Source organism: Lissotriton helveticus, chromosome 12 (assembly GCF_964261635.1).
Source record: "Lissotriton helveticus chromosome 12, aLisHel1.1, whole genome shotgun sequence".
In the NCBI taxonomy this organism is placed as follows: domain Eukaryota; kingdom Metazoa; phylum Chordata; class Amphibia; order Caudata; family Salamandridae; genus Lissotriton; species Lissotriton helveticus.
This window is the reverse complement of record NC_136073.1, coordinates 22,895,300-22,914,599: the sequence shown is the minus strand read 5'-3', so window position 1 is coordinate 22,914,599 and position 19,300 is coordinate 22,895,300. Positions and strand designations below refer to the sequence as shown.

Below are 19,300 nucleotides of genomic sequence, written 5' to 3'. Positions count from 1 at the left end.
CATGTGTTGTCTCAGGTCAGTGGGATATTATTTTTCATCTAATATTACTGGCTATTTATTAGCATCCTTCCTTCTCTACTTGAGTGCTTGTGTAAAACAAACTGTTTGAGGAGCTACTTATAGTCCTGTTGACTCCCTCCTGTGTGTGTCACTGTAATCTGCTAGTTCTGTTGATAATTTGCGGAATTGCTTGGAATTTAATTTTCTTTATTTTTTCTAGCTTAACACTCCTATGTATAAACCTGTTTCAGGGGTTTTCACGTGAATTGAGCAATTTTGCAGGTTTTAACAGTTGTAAGTTGGTTTAAACTATTTTGCGGCTCCCAGAACCTGTTCTGAAGAAACAGTTTGGAGAAGTGTGTTCTTTTAAATTCGGTAACTGCACTGTTCCCATCCAGGCATGATTTCCTTAATGTTTTGTACTTAGATATCGCAATTTGAAGATGTGAAGTTTGAAGCTGCAAGCCTTCTATCTGAACTCTACTGTCAAGAGGTAAGCAGCAGGCATTTAGGACCGTGGCTTACATGTCATCTTATCACATTAAAAATACAATATTATTGATGTACCTGCTTCGACTCGCACTTGGAAAACCTACTTTAGCATTTGGTCATTATCATGTGTCAAAGACAAATATTTCCCAAAACGATTTAATGTAATGGTAGGGTGTTTAATGAGGAAGGAGCAAACAATCTTTCGAGGAACTTCCCTTTTTTTACTCCTCCTTCCCGTTTCAAAAAGATGAAATCTAGTTAATGTTTATTTTAGATTTTCCATACTGGACTTAAGGTTTAAATTAACTATTCTGTTTTGTTAGCCAAGGCAAATCTGTTAACACTTTGGTACCTTCTTACATATTTCGTCATGCTCTCTTGCAGAATTCAGTTGATGCTGCAAAACCTCTTCTACGGAAAGCCATTCAGATCTCCCAGCAGACGCCATATTGGCATTGTAGATTGTTATTCCAGCTGGCGGTGAGTATCTTGTAGTTTATGAAATCTTAGTAATTGTGCTAAAATCTAGCTGGAGATGAGTAGTATATGGTGGCAGGTGGGTGTGGTAATGTTTTTTATTTATTTTTTAAGTAGTAAATTATATATACGTTGCTCGTATTGTATACTTTGATATTGTTTGCCCTTGAGTCACTAATTAACTAAATCAGAAATGACTGCCGGACTTGGTTTGTTCGAGAAAGGAATACAAACACAATGGTGAAGGGGCACTATGCATTGGTGGTCGTATTTGATTGAAGGGACTAGACCCTGGTCTTTAAAAAAAAATAAAAAATCACAAGCGCACCTTTTTTACAGCATTAAAGTAGACACATTTTGAAGCATGCAAGTTTGTAGGAAAGTTGCAACCATTTTAACTTTGAAAAAAATGCTTTTAGAACATAAGACCTAATCCGTGTTAACAGTTAAAAATATCTGGTTTATATCTGTTGAATATCCATGGCCTTAAGGAGTTTCTCTCCATAGCATTTCTTCCCCCGAAGAGTCCCCCACAGGTATATTTTCAGGACGTGTAGGTAAAGCCCTCCACTTTCTTTTTAGGTCTCGGCCTGATCCAGCGCATGCGCTGGTCTGGCCGAGACATTTAGTCGCTGCTTTTAAAAGTGCTACCTTGCCGGCCACCAGTTTGCTATTACGTGCAAAAGAGCGCGCATGCGTAATAGCAAGCTGGTGGCCGGCAAGGTAGCACTTGTTATTTATTGCCCTCCTCTACTTTGTTGTGGCTTTGAATGTTCAGTCTCAAACCAAGAAGCATGTAGTGCCTGGTTTTGTATTATGTGGGATGCAAGTATTCTATCATAGGGATTTCACCTAAATATATCAATGTGAATAATCTCTTCTTTTCGGGCATGCCCTTGAATTGTATAAACATTTTGTTTTGCTTTCTAATCATTTACTTTTGGTAATGCTGATTACAGTATTACGGGTGTCTGCAGTCGCCTTAAGTATGACCAGGTGCCCTACTGTTGCTTAATCTTTTATTGCGCTGTACAGGGTTGGAATCTGTTACTGTAAGGCATGCTGTGGTATTTTAATTACTTTGTGGGTTACACAAGCTTGCTCCCACTAATTTTCTTTTGGTTATTTTAGCAACTTCACACGCTGGAGAAAGATTTGGTTTCTGCATGTGACCTTCTGGGAGTCGGCGCCGAGTATGCCCGGGTTGTCGGATCGGAATATACTAGGTATAAAAATGGCTTTTTCTGATTTTTGTTCAAAAAGATATCTATTAAAATGTGCTACTCTTCTTTTCTGGGTGAGTGAAGCAATGACATCTCTTTCCAATAGAATGGTGCTGATTTTTTTGACTGCTGTCACATTTATTTTTATTACTATTTTGGTAAATGGAACTCATCTCACTGTTTTTACAATTCTGATTGAGCACTAAATTTAAACAGACCGGGGTTTCCATTTGTTTCTTATAACATGGTGAGTTTATCTCAGAGTATGTGGCCGCACTGATATAGGCTGCAGGACTTTGAGTATCCAGTGATGTTAGGTGGTGTGCTTTATCTGGTTAAGAGACTGTGTGCTTTCATTTACTATTATCTGCTCCTGAATATATATCTGAGCTGTAATATATGAGAGTGGAAGAATATTACTTATTAAGAGGTTTAATTTAAAAAGCTCACCACCTCACCTGTTATAAAAGTTCTATATAGTGCTTACTAATCATTTGCCTGCGTTCAGTTAATAAGCATTTGAAAAGAGAGGTTTAATTCATTATTATAATTCTGTATTTTAATTAGTGTAACTTGCAGGACTCTGGAAGTTCTTGGATAACTTGTTATCTATACTCTTTGACTTGTCTAGTTAAGACTTAGGATACATGTTTAAGGGGTGCTATTAGTTCTGTTTAGAGCTGACTTATTTGAGCATTGTGTCCCTGCAAAGCAAACCTGTTTGAAATAGCAAACATTACTTTTGTCATCCTAACCAATGTTTCCCCCTCCTTAGGGCACTCTTCCTGCTCAGTAAAGGAATGGTAAGTTATCAAATTTCTTAAATTCAATTTATTGTTAGTTTGTGCACGTCCATGTTAAGTGTTTTTCCATGGTCTTTGGAGCACAGTGTACAGGTCTTGAAAGGAGTTTGAATGCTAAAGTCTTAATTTACCGTTAAGCTTTTTAACTGGCCAAGTGTGAAGTTATACATTTAGTTGCTGATTGCACGGTGATGCTGAACAAAGAAAGGATAGACAGGAAAATCACAATTGTAGGCTATATAAAGCAGCCATGAACGGATTACCTGCCTCGCTGACCCATTATGTATTTTTATGATCTTGTTGGACAGCCCTTCTATTATAACCACATTATGTTATTATAACCGGTCTGAGTATGCTGAATCTTAGTAGCTTTTTACTGTACCTGATATTGGTTGCCCCATAAAATGCCTTTAGTGTCTGCAGGTTGGGTACCTGTTTGAAATGAGTTTTATGACAGAGTTTGGGGTGTTGGGGTTCGGGTTCTGTTATAAATACCTCACTTTAACCTCTGTGATGGAAATCTTTTAGTTTCTTAATGTTTCTTTGTTGTAATGCACAAAAAATGCCAGTGGTCTAGCTTCAAGGTGCTGCAAAGAATAGAAAGCTATGAGGATACTAGTAGGCAGTAGCACAGCACAAATGGAGGAATAATGGAGAGTATGTACAACTCTTTACTAGCTGCGTGGCATCTGATACAAATGAAACTATTTTAATTATTTATTAAAACGTTTTTCATTTTCCTGATACTTAATGAGCTTCTGCATATTTATGCGAAGCACTATCATTGCCTGTGCTTCTTTGCACCTTAGTAATGCTTTTATTTTCCTGCTCTTGATAATCACAAAATGCTAATTTTTGGTAGCTGTATGTCTGGGCCTCTTATGTGCTGGAATTGTGTGCTTTTTACAGCTTCATTAAGTCATTCAGTAAGTTTTGGGCAAATCCATAAAGGGAATAAGCTCTATATGTCAATCTGCCGTGGCTCAGCAATATTTATGTTATGAACCACTCCAGGTGTTGGGGTAAGGAGCCATTTTGTGGGACAAATTCATTTCCTACATTTCACTTCCATCTCTTGTTAAGGAAGCTCAGATCTTACTTTCACCTTTGGAGGAAGATCAGGGTTTTGCCTGGTCTTTCGCTCTGCCTGTCTTTTCTCGCTCTGTCATCGTGAGACATTTTGTTTTGGTTTCGACTTTTATTTCCATACCTTTCATGTCATTACTGAATTACAGTGCTTCCTGTTCAGTGTATCAGACGTCTGTTTTGTGGTTCAAGGGGGAGCACATGTTAGTGTGTCTGCTTCCGCACACAATGATGTGAGAACTTAAGGCTGCAAATCACAGCTGCAATTAGTTCTTAGGTGTGGATTTTCTTTTTGTATGGTAAGTACAGTGTGCTCTGGTATTAAGTGTTTGTATTGCAGGAATAGACCAGAAACCATCATGTAGATCGTCAGTTGTGGTACATGGATAGAGTTACTTGGTGATTGTAGGAATTAACTGATAAGCAAGGACTGGAGCTATGGCTAAAATTGTGGGTGGCTCTTTTTCAACTCTTGATAACGTGGATGGTGCTGCTTAGGATGCACATAACTAATAAATGTGTTCTTCCTCTCTTCCGCCTACTGTGATGTAATATTTTCACCTGTTTGTTTTCAGCTTCCCTGCCAGGACTAGAACCTGTTTTGTGGTTGCATGGCTACTTCATTGGCCTGCAGCTTCTGCCCTATTTTGCTTCGAGGTTTCCACTTCAAGCTAGGAACATTTTGAAGATTCCCAACTAATTTTGTGCTTTTGATTAGGCTTATGTGGTCATGGCACTGTTCTGAGCGGTCTTAAAACTGCTGTCTTGCTTAGGTGTGCTCAGGTAGCAACACTTAATCAAACATGTTATTTGGAATGCTGCCAAGTGAGAGAAACCATGTTAAAACAGTAGTAAACACCCACAGCAAATGCAGTTGTAAAGCAATTCAGTTAGTACCAGAAATAATCCAGTGAATAGCAATGCTGTTGTAGGAAAGTGTCCCTTTTTGCCTGGTTGCCCCCCACTTTTTGCCTAATTTTGATGCACTTTGACCGAGTGTGCCCTGCGTTCCTACCAACCAGGTACCCAAAGCAGTAGAAAAGGGGGTGGTGATAGACTGAGCATCTGAACCAATCAAACACTCACACCCAGCCAACAGATCTGGGTTTAATCCATCACCGTTCTTTAGCCCACTCTGCCACCCAAGTTCAGACATGGCCATATGCAAATCAGTCTGACCATGTGCCTCATGGGAACAGTCCAGCCCGAACTGCCAAGCCATGCCTTCCCTGGACCGGAAACAAGCTTCCTAGGACCGGTTTCTGGCATTACAACCGTCTTCGGCCAGGCTTGCTTGAATCCAGTGGCAAAGTGAGCAAGGGACTCACGTCTGAGCATACCCTGCCAACTTATGGCGAACAAAGCGGTACAAAAGGGGGTGGTGATGGACGGAGCATCTGAACCAATCAAACACTCACACCCAGTCAACAGATCTGGGTTTAATCCATCACCGTTCTTTAGCTCACTCTGCCACCCCAGTTCAGACATGGCCATATGCAAATCAGTCTGACCCTGTGCCTCATGGGAACAGTCCAGCCCGAACTGCCAGGCAATGCCTTCCCTGGGCCGGACTCAAGCTTCCTATGACCGGTTTCTGGCATTACAGATGCTCCGTCCATCACCACCCCCTTTTGTACCGCTTTGTTCGCCATAAGTGTGGCAGTGTATGCAGACGTGAGTCCCTTGCTCACTTTGCCACTGTATTCAAGCAAGCCTGGCTGAAGACGGCTGTAATGCCAGAAACCGGTCCTAGGAAGCTTGAATCCGGTCCAGGGAAGGCATGGCTTGGCAGTTCGGGCTGGACTGTTCCCATGAGGCACAGGGTCAGACTGATTTGCATATAGCCATGTCTGAACTGGGGTGGCAGAGTGGGCTAAAGAACGGTGATGGATCAAACCCAGATCTGTTGACTGGGTGTGAGTGTTTGATTGGTTCAGATGCTCCGTCCATCACCACCCCCTTTTGTACCGCAACCAGGTACCCAAGGCCTATGTTCTTTCCCTAAACTGTACTAATGCAAAACCCAATTGGCAACTCTGGCGACATGTAAGTTCCTTGTAAAAGGCACCATAGGTACCAAGGGCATTGTAACCAGGGAAGACCTATAAGGGCTGCGGCACTTATTGTGTCACCCTTAGGGACCCTGTACCTTTACACCATCACACTGCCATTGCAGGCTGCGTGATTTGGTGCAGACCAAAGTGAACAGTCGACATATAGTACTCATCCCTTTGTGCCATACCTACAATCCACTACCCTGGCATAGGTAAGCCACCCCTCTCGCTGGATGCGCTATACCAGTGGTGAGGCAGGTTAATGAGCCCTGTACCTCTACTGTGTATAAGTCACGTCTTAGACATTGTAAGTGCAGTCATGCAATAAAGATTATATTGTATTGAATTGTATTTAGATTTATATAGTGCTTACTACCCTTCACGAGGCAGCGAAGTGCTTTTTCGGCGAGTAGCATGCTACTCCGGAACCCATAAAGGATTAGTGTGAGTTAGCATAGTGAAAATATGAAAGTAATTTTGAGTGGTGGATATATTAGTTATTTTGATTAAGTAGAATAGTGAGTGGTATGGGAGTTTGTCATTATGAACTCCACACCACCATACTGGCTTTACTGAAAACTGGGATGTTTGGTATCAAACTTGTCAGCACATTAAACTCACACTGATGCCAGTGTGGGGTTTAATGAATAATGCACACAGAGGGCATGCCTCCTGAAAAACCGAACTAACGCTGGTGTCCTGGCTGAGTGGCTGCTTACCAGCTGCAAAGAAAGTATAGGAGGCCCCCTGAGATACGATCTGGGACAAGGGGAAAGCAGTGAAAAATTACAATGTCCCTAAGGTCAGGAATACCCGAAGGGGGTACACACCCACAATTGAATCCTTACTGTACTAATATGATTCATAGACACAACCACCAGGTACCTCAAATAGCGTTTGCCTGAGTTACATCAAATCAAATATGTACCAATTTTCATGCAGTAATATGGAACACTCTAAACACAAAGTTTTCAGTGACAGGTTAAAGACACTACAACACGATCAAAGTTTTCTTGGAAAAAAATTTCTTAGATTTATTACAATCAAGTTAAAACAATTTATGTAGTTATAAAATACATCATATTTAAACACTTTTTATACAATTATTGCACAATACATTAAAAATGTTCATGAGAACACAAGTCGACGCAGCGTTTCGGTTAAAAAACCTTCCTCAGGACAATTTCTAAAAAGGAAACACATAATTACTATACAATAATGGAACATATGCATATTGTCTAAACATTATTTATCTAATGATGTCACTGTCACGGATTGTATAAAAAAGAAAGAGTTGTTCCTATCATGAATTTTATCCAAGAAGAGTTGTTCATTCTATGGGCCACAGTTTCCAATTCCCACTGGACTGTATCACTAAGCATTCCTAAATTTTTATTGCAGGTCAAACATTAACAATTTATAACACATGACGGTATTTATATTTACATTGTAATTATGGTGAAACATACTTTGTACTGGTGGTTGTGTCAATCCTCACATGGACAAGTGGACAAGCTAGAGAGTTACTTGTGTATCATGGAATATTCAAAAGTTATATTAATATTTATGGTCGTCATTCTATCTACGCCAATTTGTATGCCAGGGATATCTTACCTCAAGATGCATATAACTATCGTACTTCAAATATTCATTCTGAGGTCTGTTAATTTAAAGACGAGAGTGGTGTCCTGTTTTTTGGTCCACACTCAAACTACATTCATCCCTATTGTTTCATGAGGGTATAGTAGTAGTTGATATTATCTATGGAGTACAAAGAGATAGGGAAACAGAATACATTAAAAGCGACCAAACACCTTCTCATAATTTTATTACTTAAAGACTATTTGTGGGCACAGTATACCTTCTTATCAGGTCTGTCAATCTTTTACTGTGCCGGAGGGGCCACCGAATGGTATATGTACACTGAAAATAGAATATAAAAGAGACTATGATAGCTCTTATGTATAATTTAGTTTGGATAATAGGTATGCAACGGTCCCGGAATTTATGGAACTCACCAAATGGACTACTTGAGAAGTCGCTGTAACCGCGTGCTAGATATGCTTTGTCGGCTAAATTTAATCTCCACGTTCTCAGTGTCTGTAAATTGATAAATTCATACTTATGATATAAATTGTATTTCTAAATATAAACAAATTAGCTGTCTATCACTATTGTTTATAGCTCAACTCATGTTTATATTTTATTTTATTTTTTATTTTTTAGGTCCCTCTGTTGTATTCGATCAAACAATCACCTGTGTCACTATGGCAGTTAGTCTCGGGTAAAAGATAATATTCAATGGTAATGGTTCCAAAATATTCATTGTTGATAGTTCTATGTATTCAGTATAAAAACTTAACTCATGACAGTATTTAATTTGTAGGGCGAGTATTCTTTCTCTTATATTTAGCACCTACTCTCAGCCGTGTTAACTTTACTGCGGTCATTTACCTTATTGGGTTACCAAACCGTCTTCTATAGATGACTGCTCTGTCATAGTTTAGCTGATCTTAAATCAAAACATCTGTCAATAGTTTCACTAATTTTGAATCAAAACATTTACACACATTCCCTACTGTGCGCGGATTGTTTGATCGAATACAACAGAGGGACCTAAAAAATAAAATAAAATATAAACATGAGTTGAGCTATAAACAATAGTCATAGACAGCTAATTTGTTTATATTTAGAAATACAATTTATATCATAAGTATGAATTTATCAATTTACAGACACTGAGAACGTGGAGATTAAATTTAGCCGACGAAGCATATCTAGCACGCGGTTACAGCGACTTCTCAAGTAGTCCATTTGGTGAGTTCCATAAATTCCGGGACCGTTGCATACCTATTATCCAAACTAAATTATACATAAGAGCTATCATAGTCTCTTTTATATTCTATTTTCAGTGTACATATACCATTCGGTGGCCCCTCCGGCACAGTAAAAGATTGACAGACCTGATAAGAAGGTATACTGTGCCCACAAATAGTCTTTAAGTAATAAAATTATGAGAAGGTGTTTGGTCGCTTTTAATGTATTCTGTTTCCCTATCTCTTTGTACTCCATAGATAATATCAACTACTACTATGCCCTCATGGAACAATAGGGATGTATGTAGTTTGAGTGTGGACCAAAAAACAGGACACCACTCCCGTCTTTAAATTAACAGACCTCAGAATGAATATCTGAAGTACGATAGTTATATGCATCTTGAGGTAAGATGTCCCTGGCATACAAATTGGCGTAGATAGAATGACGACCATAAAAATTAATATAACTTTTGAATATTCCATGATACACAAGTAACTCTCTAGCTTGTCCACTTGTCCATGTGAGGATTGACACAACCACCAGTACAAAGTATGTTTCACCATAATTACAATGTAAATATAAATACAGTCATGTGTTATAAATTGTTAATGTTTGACCTGCAATAAAAATTTAGGAATGCTTAGTGATACAGTCCAGTGGGAATTGGAAACTGTGGCCCATAGAATGAACAACTCTTCTTGGATAAAATTCATGATAGGAACAACTTTCTTTTTTATACAATCCGTGACAGTGACATCATTAGATAAATAATGTTTAGACAATATGCATATGTTCCATTATTGTATAGTAATTATGTGTTTCCTTTTTAGAAATTGTCCTGAGGAAGGTTTTTTAACCGAAACGCTGCGTCGACTTGTGTTCTCATGAACATTTTTAATGTATTGTGCAATAATTGTATAAAAAGTGTTTAAATATGATGTATTTTATAACTACATAAATTGTTTTAACTTGATTGTAATAAATCTAAGAAAAAAATTTCCAAGAAAACTTTGATCGTGTTGTAGTGTCTTTAAACTGTCACTGAAACCTTTTTTGTGTTTAGAGTGTTCCATATTACTGCATGAAAATTGGTACATATTTAATTTGATGTAACTCAGGCAAACGCTATTTGAGGTTACCTGGTGGTTGTGTCTATGAATCATATTAGTACAGTGAGGATTCAATTGTTCAATTGTGGGTGTGTACCCCCTTCGGGTATTCCTTACCTTAGGGACATTGTAATTTTTCACTGCTTACCAGCTGCCACTACCAGACATGTTTCTGGTCTCCTGGGTCGAGAGCCTGCTGTTCTCAGGGTCTTGAAACAAAGCGCATCCTGAGACTAGATGCCAAGCCTTCTCTCCCAGGATGCCTGGGTCCACGAAGGGGAAGCTTCTGACTCCCACTTACGGCGGGAGAACCATGTTAGGAGGAAAGGTGTGCCAACCCCACCCCTCGAGAGGGGGAGGTGAGGTGAAGCACAATTCTCAGTCCCTGCCATCTTAAAGATGGAGTACCCAGCCAACCAGAGTGAGGCTTATGCCTCCCTCCTACTGGACGGTGGCATAATAGGGGGTGTATCCACCCCAAGAAAGGGACCCATTGGTTCCAACCTCTAACTACCTATAACACCCCTAAATTTAGTATTTAGAGGCAACCCCGAACCTTGCCTGCTCAGACAAGAACCGACCAGAAGAAGAGAAGGCGTACCGAAGAAGCCGTGCTGAAACTAAGAGGAGAACCCCCACTGACTTGGCCCCAGCCCTACCGGCCTGTCCCAAACTCGACCTACTATAGCGAAATCCCAGTGTGTCTTGAAGCCAGCAGTCCCCAAGAACCCGGAGGACTTGCCCTGACTTCCTAAACCAGACTTGTCTCCAATGAGCACCGGATTTGTTCACCCACAGTCCCTGGCTCCGGCCAAATCTGTGAGTCTGCACCCCATGCCCAAGGCCCGAGTATGAGTGGCCCAACACCATGAGGGGGTCTCCCCGGTGATCCTGATCTGGGTTCTGGTGTTCCCGTCCTGCCTCAAGTCTTCAACTGACGCCTGCTGCCCTTTTCTGGAGGACAACCCCGACCGGAGCCGGTAAAAAAAAAAAAAAATGACACCGAAAGACACCCCTGCACCAGATTTCAAGCAATGTTGGGTGGCCCAACAGATGGTTTCCCGTCACCCCAAGACATCCCAACTTACTTCTCCATTGGGTGGTCGCCTCCAGCAGATTTTCGTCTCTGTGCCTGCAGTGTTTGTTTCAGCTGGAGATTCCCCATTGAAAACCCGGCGCCAAAACAACACCCTGTGCCGCTGTGTACGCACCTTGTTTGCTAAATCGGATCCCCCTTTGCCCTGAGCCTAAATCCTGAAGCTTTGCTCCCACAACCTTGTGGCCTGCTTGTGAGCAGCCACCACCTGGAGGCCCCCTACCTCCTAATGGATAACATTGGGCCTCAGCACTCTGCACCCGATGGCCCTAGTGCCGCTGAGGGTGCTTTGAGAGTGCATCCTTGAAGCTGCGGAAACCCTGGTTCTAACCCTAGAAAACCAACTCCCAAACCCAAGTAATTACCGTTAAACTGATAAAATTGTTTTCTCCCATATGACTGCATTGACTGCTTGCTTGTGAAAATTGTTCTAAAAGTGTGGATGTGAGAAAGTGGCTCTATATATACTGGACTAGAATGAAGTACAGTGTGTATAGAGTCCACCAACCCCAGAGGCTAAAGTCAGAACTGACCTTACTCTCCAAAGTGGTAGCTTGGTCGAGCAGTAAGGCAGTACCAGAGGACAGTGTAAAGCATTTGTTGAACACACTCAATCAGCAAAAGGTTTCACACACTCAAGGACTGAACTCCAGGCCAATTGTTTTCCTATCCACAGATATAGTTGTTTTATTTTTAGAACCAACAGTTATAAAAATATACTTTTCTCGTTATGAGCACTCTCATGTAATTACTTTGCAAAGGAGCAATAAAGTTTGTGCACACAGTGAATACATTCTTGGTAGTAAGCAACACAATCCTAGAACACACTATAGCATTGAGCTCAATGGGTTTTCTACACTTAAGTACAGTTGATTACTATGCAGATTACTTTGGTAGTTCCAGGACTAGATCATAGATTCAGTCCTGGGGTCTAAGCTGAAACCAGATAAGCAAAAAAGTTTTAGTTACTGTAGTAAATTTTCATGAATATAAAGCTGTTTTAAAAGTTCACACTTCGAAACTTTTCAACGAAAATCTGACAATGTTATTCTATGGGAGAAAATTCAGAGTGCAGGTAAAGTACGATCGCGTTACTTTTGTAATCCAGCACTGGTCTCCTGGGGCCAGCACTGGGGTCTTAACTTAGAACCGGTTGGTAATTGCGTTACAGTATTTCGTAGGATTTTTAAAGAAAATCTCAAGTTTTCAAAAGTAGACACTTAAAAGAAATTTCATAGAAAAGCGGACAATGGGTTCCTATAGAGAAAATACAGATTACTAGTAAACCGGGTTGGGATTACTTTGGCGGTTCAGTACTGTGCTGAGAGGTACAGTACTGGCTTCTCTCCTGATCACAGGTGAGTACTTAGGAATTTGGTTGACTTTGGCTGATTTTTTATGAATATTTTCAGTTTTCAAAACTTCACACTTGGAAAATTTTCGAGTCAAAATTGGTCAATGTTATCCAATGGCAGGTAAGTGAGTTACCGGTTTTCAGATGAGTACTTGGTTGGTGAAGTTAAGGTTCTGGGCATAGACTCAGGGGTCGCACCGGGTCAGGTAAGTATAGTTAGTTCAATTCCAGCTGCAATGGGGCAGCCGGGTGCAGAGGTAGGTAGGCCCAATGATATCCAATGAGGGGAAGGGGGCCTTTGGTTGGTGGCTGCTGGCTAGCAGGCCACGCGGCTGTGGGAGCTGGGCTCCTGGTCACTTGCTCAGGGCAAGGGAGGGGAAGTAGGGTAGGACCAAGGTGGCACAGCCAGCAGCACTCGGGCGGTTGCGTGCAGGGTGCTCTTGAGCCGTCGGGCGCTCAATGTTATCCAATGGGAAAGGTAAAAAAGGAACAAAGGCTGCAGGCTCGGGGACGGAGACTCTCCAGGGGTGACCAGCACTTCAAGAGGTAAGTTGGGATCTTGCAGCACAGGTAGGTACCCCAAAGGGAGGCACAGGGGGCTGTAGAGTGCCGGGTGCAGGGGTGTTTTTGGGTGTCGGAAAAGCATACCCTCGGCTGGTTGCGGTTGGGGTGGCCTTTGGTTCTGAGTCTGCAGGCGTTGGCTGGTTCGTCGAGGAGGGTCTTTGGGTACTGGACTTCAGGTCCCAGTCGCTGGGGAGACATCCTCGTGATCTTGGTTCGGTTGGGCCCGGCCCGGGCTCGGCAGGTGCAGAGTGGGCTGGTCCAGAGCTTCCTGGTTGGCACCAGGTGGGTTGTTGCAGCAGAGCCTCTGCTGATGGGAGTCCCAGTCTTCAAGTGGGTCAAGGCATGCAGGTCCTCGGGGTGTCCCGAGGTTGCTGTCCGCAGGAGTCGCCGGGATTAAGCAGGAGCAGGTTCCAGGATGGACAGGCCGGTAGGGCTGGGGCCAAGTCAGTTGTTGTCGTCCTATTAGCAGCTGCACGGCAGGTCTTCTTCTTTATCTTCTTTATTCTTTTCGTATAGGGATCTGAGGAAGGAAGGTTCAGGGAGCCCCTAAATACTGAATTTATGGGCGTTACAGGTAGGGCAAGGACAAGGACCAATGGGTCCCTGTCCTGGGGTGAGGACACCCCCTAGTCTGCTCCTCTCCTGTGGGAGGGGGGCAGGAGCCTAGCTGGGATTGGGCAGGGCTCCCCATCTACAAGATGGCTGGAGCCTGGGGTTGTGCTTCACCTAGTCTCCCCCACCTGAGGGGTGGGGTTGGCACCGGCTGGCACCCCCACTTCCTGACGTAGTTTTTCCCTCCAGTTTCCCGCTAGAGTAGGGGTTAGAACTGGTGGGGGCCAGTTGCTGGGTACAGCAAATGGTCTGGAGAAGCTGACAGAGGCGGCATGCATTTGAAGCTTCCCCCTGCCTCTCCTGGGGGAGGAAACCTAGCACCTCGCCCAGGATGTGCATTGTTGCAGGCCCAGGAGAGCGGGGGTCTCTCCACCCAGGGGTCCGGCAACATGTCTTCTGTATGGCAGCCTCTGCAGCCACTCAGCCCAGACGTGGATTGTAGGTTAGGATTTCAGAGGGCATCTCTAAGATGCCCTCTGGTGCATTTTACATTAAATCCCACACTGGCATCAGTGCGGGTTTAATGTGCTGAGAAGTTTGGTATCAAACTGGTCAGTCTTTAGTGTAGCCATTATGGTGCTGTGGAGTTCGTAATGACAACCTCCCAGCACCATATGCTCTTAATGGCATCACTGCACTTACAGTGCCCAGGAATGGCCCTGGATAGTGTAGGGGCACAGGGCTCATGCACCTGTGCCCACACCTCTGGCATTGGGCACCCAGCTAGAGGGTTGACTTAAATATGCCAGGGCTGTGGGTTCTGTGGGCATGGCACACAGGGATGTGTGCCATGTCGACTCTTAGTGTAGTTCTGTACTTAGGCTCTCAGCCTGCAAAGGCAGCGTGTGTTTGTCAGGGTACAGGGCCTCTGAGGGTGGCACAATAAGTGCTGCAGCCCTCCGGGGTCTTCTCCTGTCACCATGCCCTGGGTACCTAAGGTACCATTTACTAGGGGCTGACAGGTGGCCAGAGAGGCCAATTGGGTTCTTAATTTCAGCACAGTTTTAGGAAAGGAACCTGGGTACCTGGTTGGCAGGAACCCAGGGCACACTCAGTCAAAGCACATCAGCAGTTCAGAAAAAAATGGGGGCATAACAAGGCAAGAAAAATGGCACTTTCTCACAGTGGTGTTGGTTTGTATGAATCCTTAAGAAAATGCAAATGTACAAAAACGGATGTACTTACCTTTCTACTAGGAAATGTCCCAGTGTGATATTTAGGCATATTACACAGAGTAGAGAAAGTAACTTGAAAAGTAATCTGAAAAGTAATCTGAAAAGTCATTCAAACTGCTTTATAAACAAATGCCTTGCCTGTAGCCAATCCAATTGAATTCAGCTAGCTCTGTTCCAACTGTATCTAAACTGTATTATTCTTGCAAAGTAGTATTATAATTGCCTGTGCCTGGCTTGGTTCTAGAAAATAAAATACAACTAAATAATATTTTCATACAAGGAAATTGGTCAGAGTTTAGCCTGAGTGTGACCTAATTTCTTGCCGGAGTGTGTACAATAAATGCTTAACACTACCCTCTGATAAAGTCTTACTGTTTGCCCACACTACCACAAATAGAGCATGAGGTGCTATTTACTTTGATCTCTGCCCACCTTTGGGGTTCCACTGGACTCAGTGCACACTATACCTTACTTTGGTATAGTACATACAGAGCCAGCTTCCTACAGCTGTTATAAAGAAAATAATTATATCACATAGAGCGTTCCATTCAGAGAATAAAGTTAGAGTGCAGACAGTAGAGATAAGGTTTCTTATGTCTCCCGAAACTCCTTGTAGGTGTTCACAACCAGTAACAAGAAACAACAGAGTGATGGACAGAAGGGCTTATGCGCCACTCTGCCTCCTAAGTTTCACAGATGTCTGTAATGTGACTGTTTAAACCTAATAAGGTGGACATTTTTAGGTTTCGACCTGGCGAAAAGCTGCGCCGCGCAGCTTTTCGGCGCAGGTCGAAATCTTTTGAGTTACACTGTACACTTTAGTTCAGCCTCTCTCTTCCATTGGCTAGCTCCATAAATGGAGGCTAGCCATTGGAAGAGAGAACTGTCCGTCATTTCCCGAGGCGATTGGTGGGCGTTCCCGACGATTCTTTCCCTCTCCACCCTTTTCGCATCGTCATCGCGGCCGTGGGCGGGGCTTATTTTTTTTTGGCGTCCAGGTTTGTTTTGGCCATTCGGCAGCCGACCGCAAATGGAGGAAGCCTTCCCGACCCCCCTCCCGCTGTCCGTTCCCGCCCCCCCCTGTCCGTGTGCTTCATGTTTTTCTGCCTTCCCGACCCCCCTCCCGCTGTCCGTTCCCGCCCCCCCTGTCCGTGTGCTTCATGTTTTTCTGCCTTCCCGACCCCCCTCCCGCTGTCCGTTCCCGCCCCCCCATCCGTGTGCTTCAGGTTTTTCTGCCTTCCCGACCCCCCTCCCGCTGTCCGTTCCCGCCCCCCTGTCCGTGTGCTTCATGTTTTTCTGCCTTCCCGACCCCCATCCCGCTGTCCGTTCCCGCCCCCCTTGTCCGTGTGCTTCATGTTTTTCTGCCTCCCCGACCCCCCTCCCGCTGTCCGTTCCCGCCCCCCCCCTGTCCGTGTGCTTCATGTTTTTCTGCCTTCCCGACCCCCCTCCCGCTGTCCGTTCCCGCCCCCCCTGTCCATGTGCTTCATGTTTTTCTGCCTTCCCGCCCCCCTCCCGCTGTCAGTTCCCGCCCCCCCCTGTCCGTGTGCTTCATGTTTTTCTGCCTTCCCGACCCCCCTCCCGCTGTCCGCGTGCTTCATGTTTTTCTGCCTTCCCGACCCCCCTCCCGCTGTCCGTTCCCGCAGTCCAGGTGAGTGCCCGTTTCCCGCCCCCCACATCTGAAGCATGCGGCAGAGCCGTGTGGGGCTGCCCCCAAGTGTGTGTTGAAGGCTGCTTGAAAGCATCCGTCTTTCATGTCTGAAGTTAACAGCTAAGAAAAATGCAGGAGCGCCGTAAGGCCAAGCCCCCAAGTGTTGGCAGACGAGTGCCATTTGTATGCCTTTATACCATAACATGTACGACTAAAACGCATGTATTGCAAACAAAATGCAGAATTTTAAATACCTAAAATGATTGCAGTGTTTATTACTGTAGCGCCAAAATTGTAATTACAAGCGAATCTAAGGGACCTCGTCCAAGAACGTCACCCCGAACTGTGATTCTAAACGCATTTTAAAACCACTGGAAGCCCTGACCTACATCTACAGCTAATTCTAGCCCTAGCGCTGGCCCTGAGCCCACTACTAACACCAGGACTGCCCATCGCAGCGCACAGCAAAACAGTATCACCGTCACTCTTAGAATTGTACAGATTTGTTAAAAGTTCATTAAAGTAAGAAAAATATTGTATTGTAATGGATATAGCGCTTACTACCCCTGACGAGGCGGCGAATCGCTTTTTCTGCGGGTAGCCCGCTACTCCGATAACCATAGAGGATTAGTGTTGAATTAGTAAATAACGTTTTTAAGATTCAACGTTGTAGTTTCAGAAGTTTTAACGTCTATTAAATAAATATTTTACATTCGTTTTCAAGATTAAATATTTCAACATTGAAGTATTTTAATCGTACATTCTGGATTTCTGTTTTTATGTGTTTTATTGCATTCATAGCTGCGGCAAGCCATCGAAGAATGTCTTTGCCCCGTGTGCATTTCTTTTCCCGTGTGCATTCATTGCTTGGCCCCTCTCCTGAGGCTGTCAGCTGACTGGTGCTGCGTTAAAGGCTGTTTTGGGGAAATGGGCAGCAGGTCAGAGACACCACATCTTTCAGGAGAATTCAACATCTTACGGGTATCTTATCAATGGGATATGACCAGGCCAATACATTTTATAGAACGTTAGGAAAGAGAAGCAGGGAGCCATTGACTTCAGAGAGGCAGGGGTGTGGGTTCACGAGCCGACAAAGCCTCTTATTACTGAAGTGAAAGATCACACTAACTTTCAAGGGCCCTTATTAACCGTCCAAGCCTAGCATCCTTGGAGTACATAGACCTGTATATTTTTATTTACTTTTGTCGTTTGTTTTTTTAATTATAAAAGCACGCTCCACCACAAAGTACCAAGTGCCCTGTCCATTTGTACACCAAAATACATGGTATTGCATAGAACAAAAATATTATAGCATCAATAACTGTCAAATCGTTCCCTTGCTGTACATCATCCTAGAGCGGAGTATAAATGAGAATAGGTAGTACATGAATGTGCACGGTGAGCCAGTAAGAGGCGGGGAGAAGAGGAAGAAAGAGGATGAGTGGAGTGTTTTTCTGCCTTCCCGACCCCCCTCCCGCTGTCCGTTCCCGCCCCCCCTGTCCGTGTGCTTCATGTTTTTCTGCCTTCCCGACCCCCCTCCCGCTGTCCGTTCCCGCCCCCCCTGTCCGTGTGCTTCATGTTTTTCTGCCTTCCCGACCCCCCTCCCGCTGTCCGTTCCCGCCCCCCTGTCCGTGTGCTTCATGTTTTTCTGCCTTCCCGCCCACCCTGTCCGTGTGCTTCATGTTTTTCTGCCTTCCCGACCCCCCTCCCGCTGTCCCTTCCCGCCCCCCCCCTGTCCGTGTGCTTCATGTTTTTCTGCCTTCCCGACCCCCCTCCCGCTGTCCGTTCCCGCAGTCCAGGTGAGTGCCCGGTGGTCTATGTGGGAAGTGTTGGGATGTTGTGAAAGATGTTCAGAGATACAAACGTGGCTGTGCTTAGTCAGGGATTGAAGCAATACCAAAAGCTCAAACTTTAACAAAGTCGAAACCATTGCATTGTAAATGCTTGTTCTCATTGATCTTATAGGAAGACTTTTATTTATTCATTCTAGTCATCTACAAGCGGTGGTGTTGTGGCTATTTTGTCAAAGTGAAGTAGATGGTTTCCTTCTTCACTTGTTCCTGGCAACCGGTTGAGTTTTCTACACTCCAGAGGGGAGGCTTACATCCTTAACCCTTTCCATGCTGATGACGGAACTGCTCCGTCATCAGCTGCGGTTGGGCTGTGCTGATGACGGAGCGGTTCCATCATGGCCCGGCCGCCGCGCCTGCGCGGCGCGTTCTATTGAGCGGGCGGGGCCATGACGGAACCGCTCCGTCATGAGCACAGCCCAACAGCGGCTGATGACGGAGCGGTTCCGTCATCAGCATGCGGCCGCCCCCGCCCACTTAGCGCTGCGGCAGAATAGCCGCCGCTGCGATGGAGTTAATAGTTGTATATAAGCTCTAACTTGTCTGGGTGCCCCAGATCGCCAAACTCATCAAATGGAAACTTCAGCAATATATCTAGTTTGCTTTTGAAAACATTCAGAAACATTTATACTGGTAAAGACTTCACATTTACCCTGAAAAAAGGCAGCATCTATTTGCATTTTTAAACACCACATCAATTAAGTGAAGTTAATGTTCGTGTGACAGTAAGATTCTTGCAGAGACTAACCCCAGTGCACATTGTGTAGCAGAGCTGCGCATACCTTTGTATCCTGCATCCTTTATTACTTTTTTTATAACCAATGTAGGAAACTGTTTTTTTCTTGTAGTACCCCCTCCCCCCATAACACACACACACTTTTTGCCTGCTATTAGATGTAACTTTGACTTTAGTGTACTGGGTCTGTGCTAACTAGCTCCC

The 19,300-nt window shown here is 44.0% G+C and overlaps 1 protein-coding gene across 1 annotated transcript in view; it reads left to right on the top strand.

The window, feature by feature from the left end:
* Positions 1-19,300, top strand: part of MAU2 (MAU2 sister chromatid cohesion factor) — a 111,415-nt gene that overhangs the window by 35,000 nt on the left and 57,115 nt on the right. The window contains exons 3-6 of the mRNA XM_078669427.1: positions 428-493; positions 877-972; positions 2,101-2,195; positions 2,968-2,995. Coding sequence (XP_078525553.1) covers positions 428-493; positions 877-972; positions 2,101-2,195; positions 2,968-2,995 — 285 coding nt within the window. The remainder of the gene's footprint in view (positions 1-427; positions 494-876; positions 973-2,100; positions 2,196-2,967; positions 2,996-19,300) is intronic.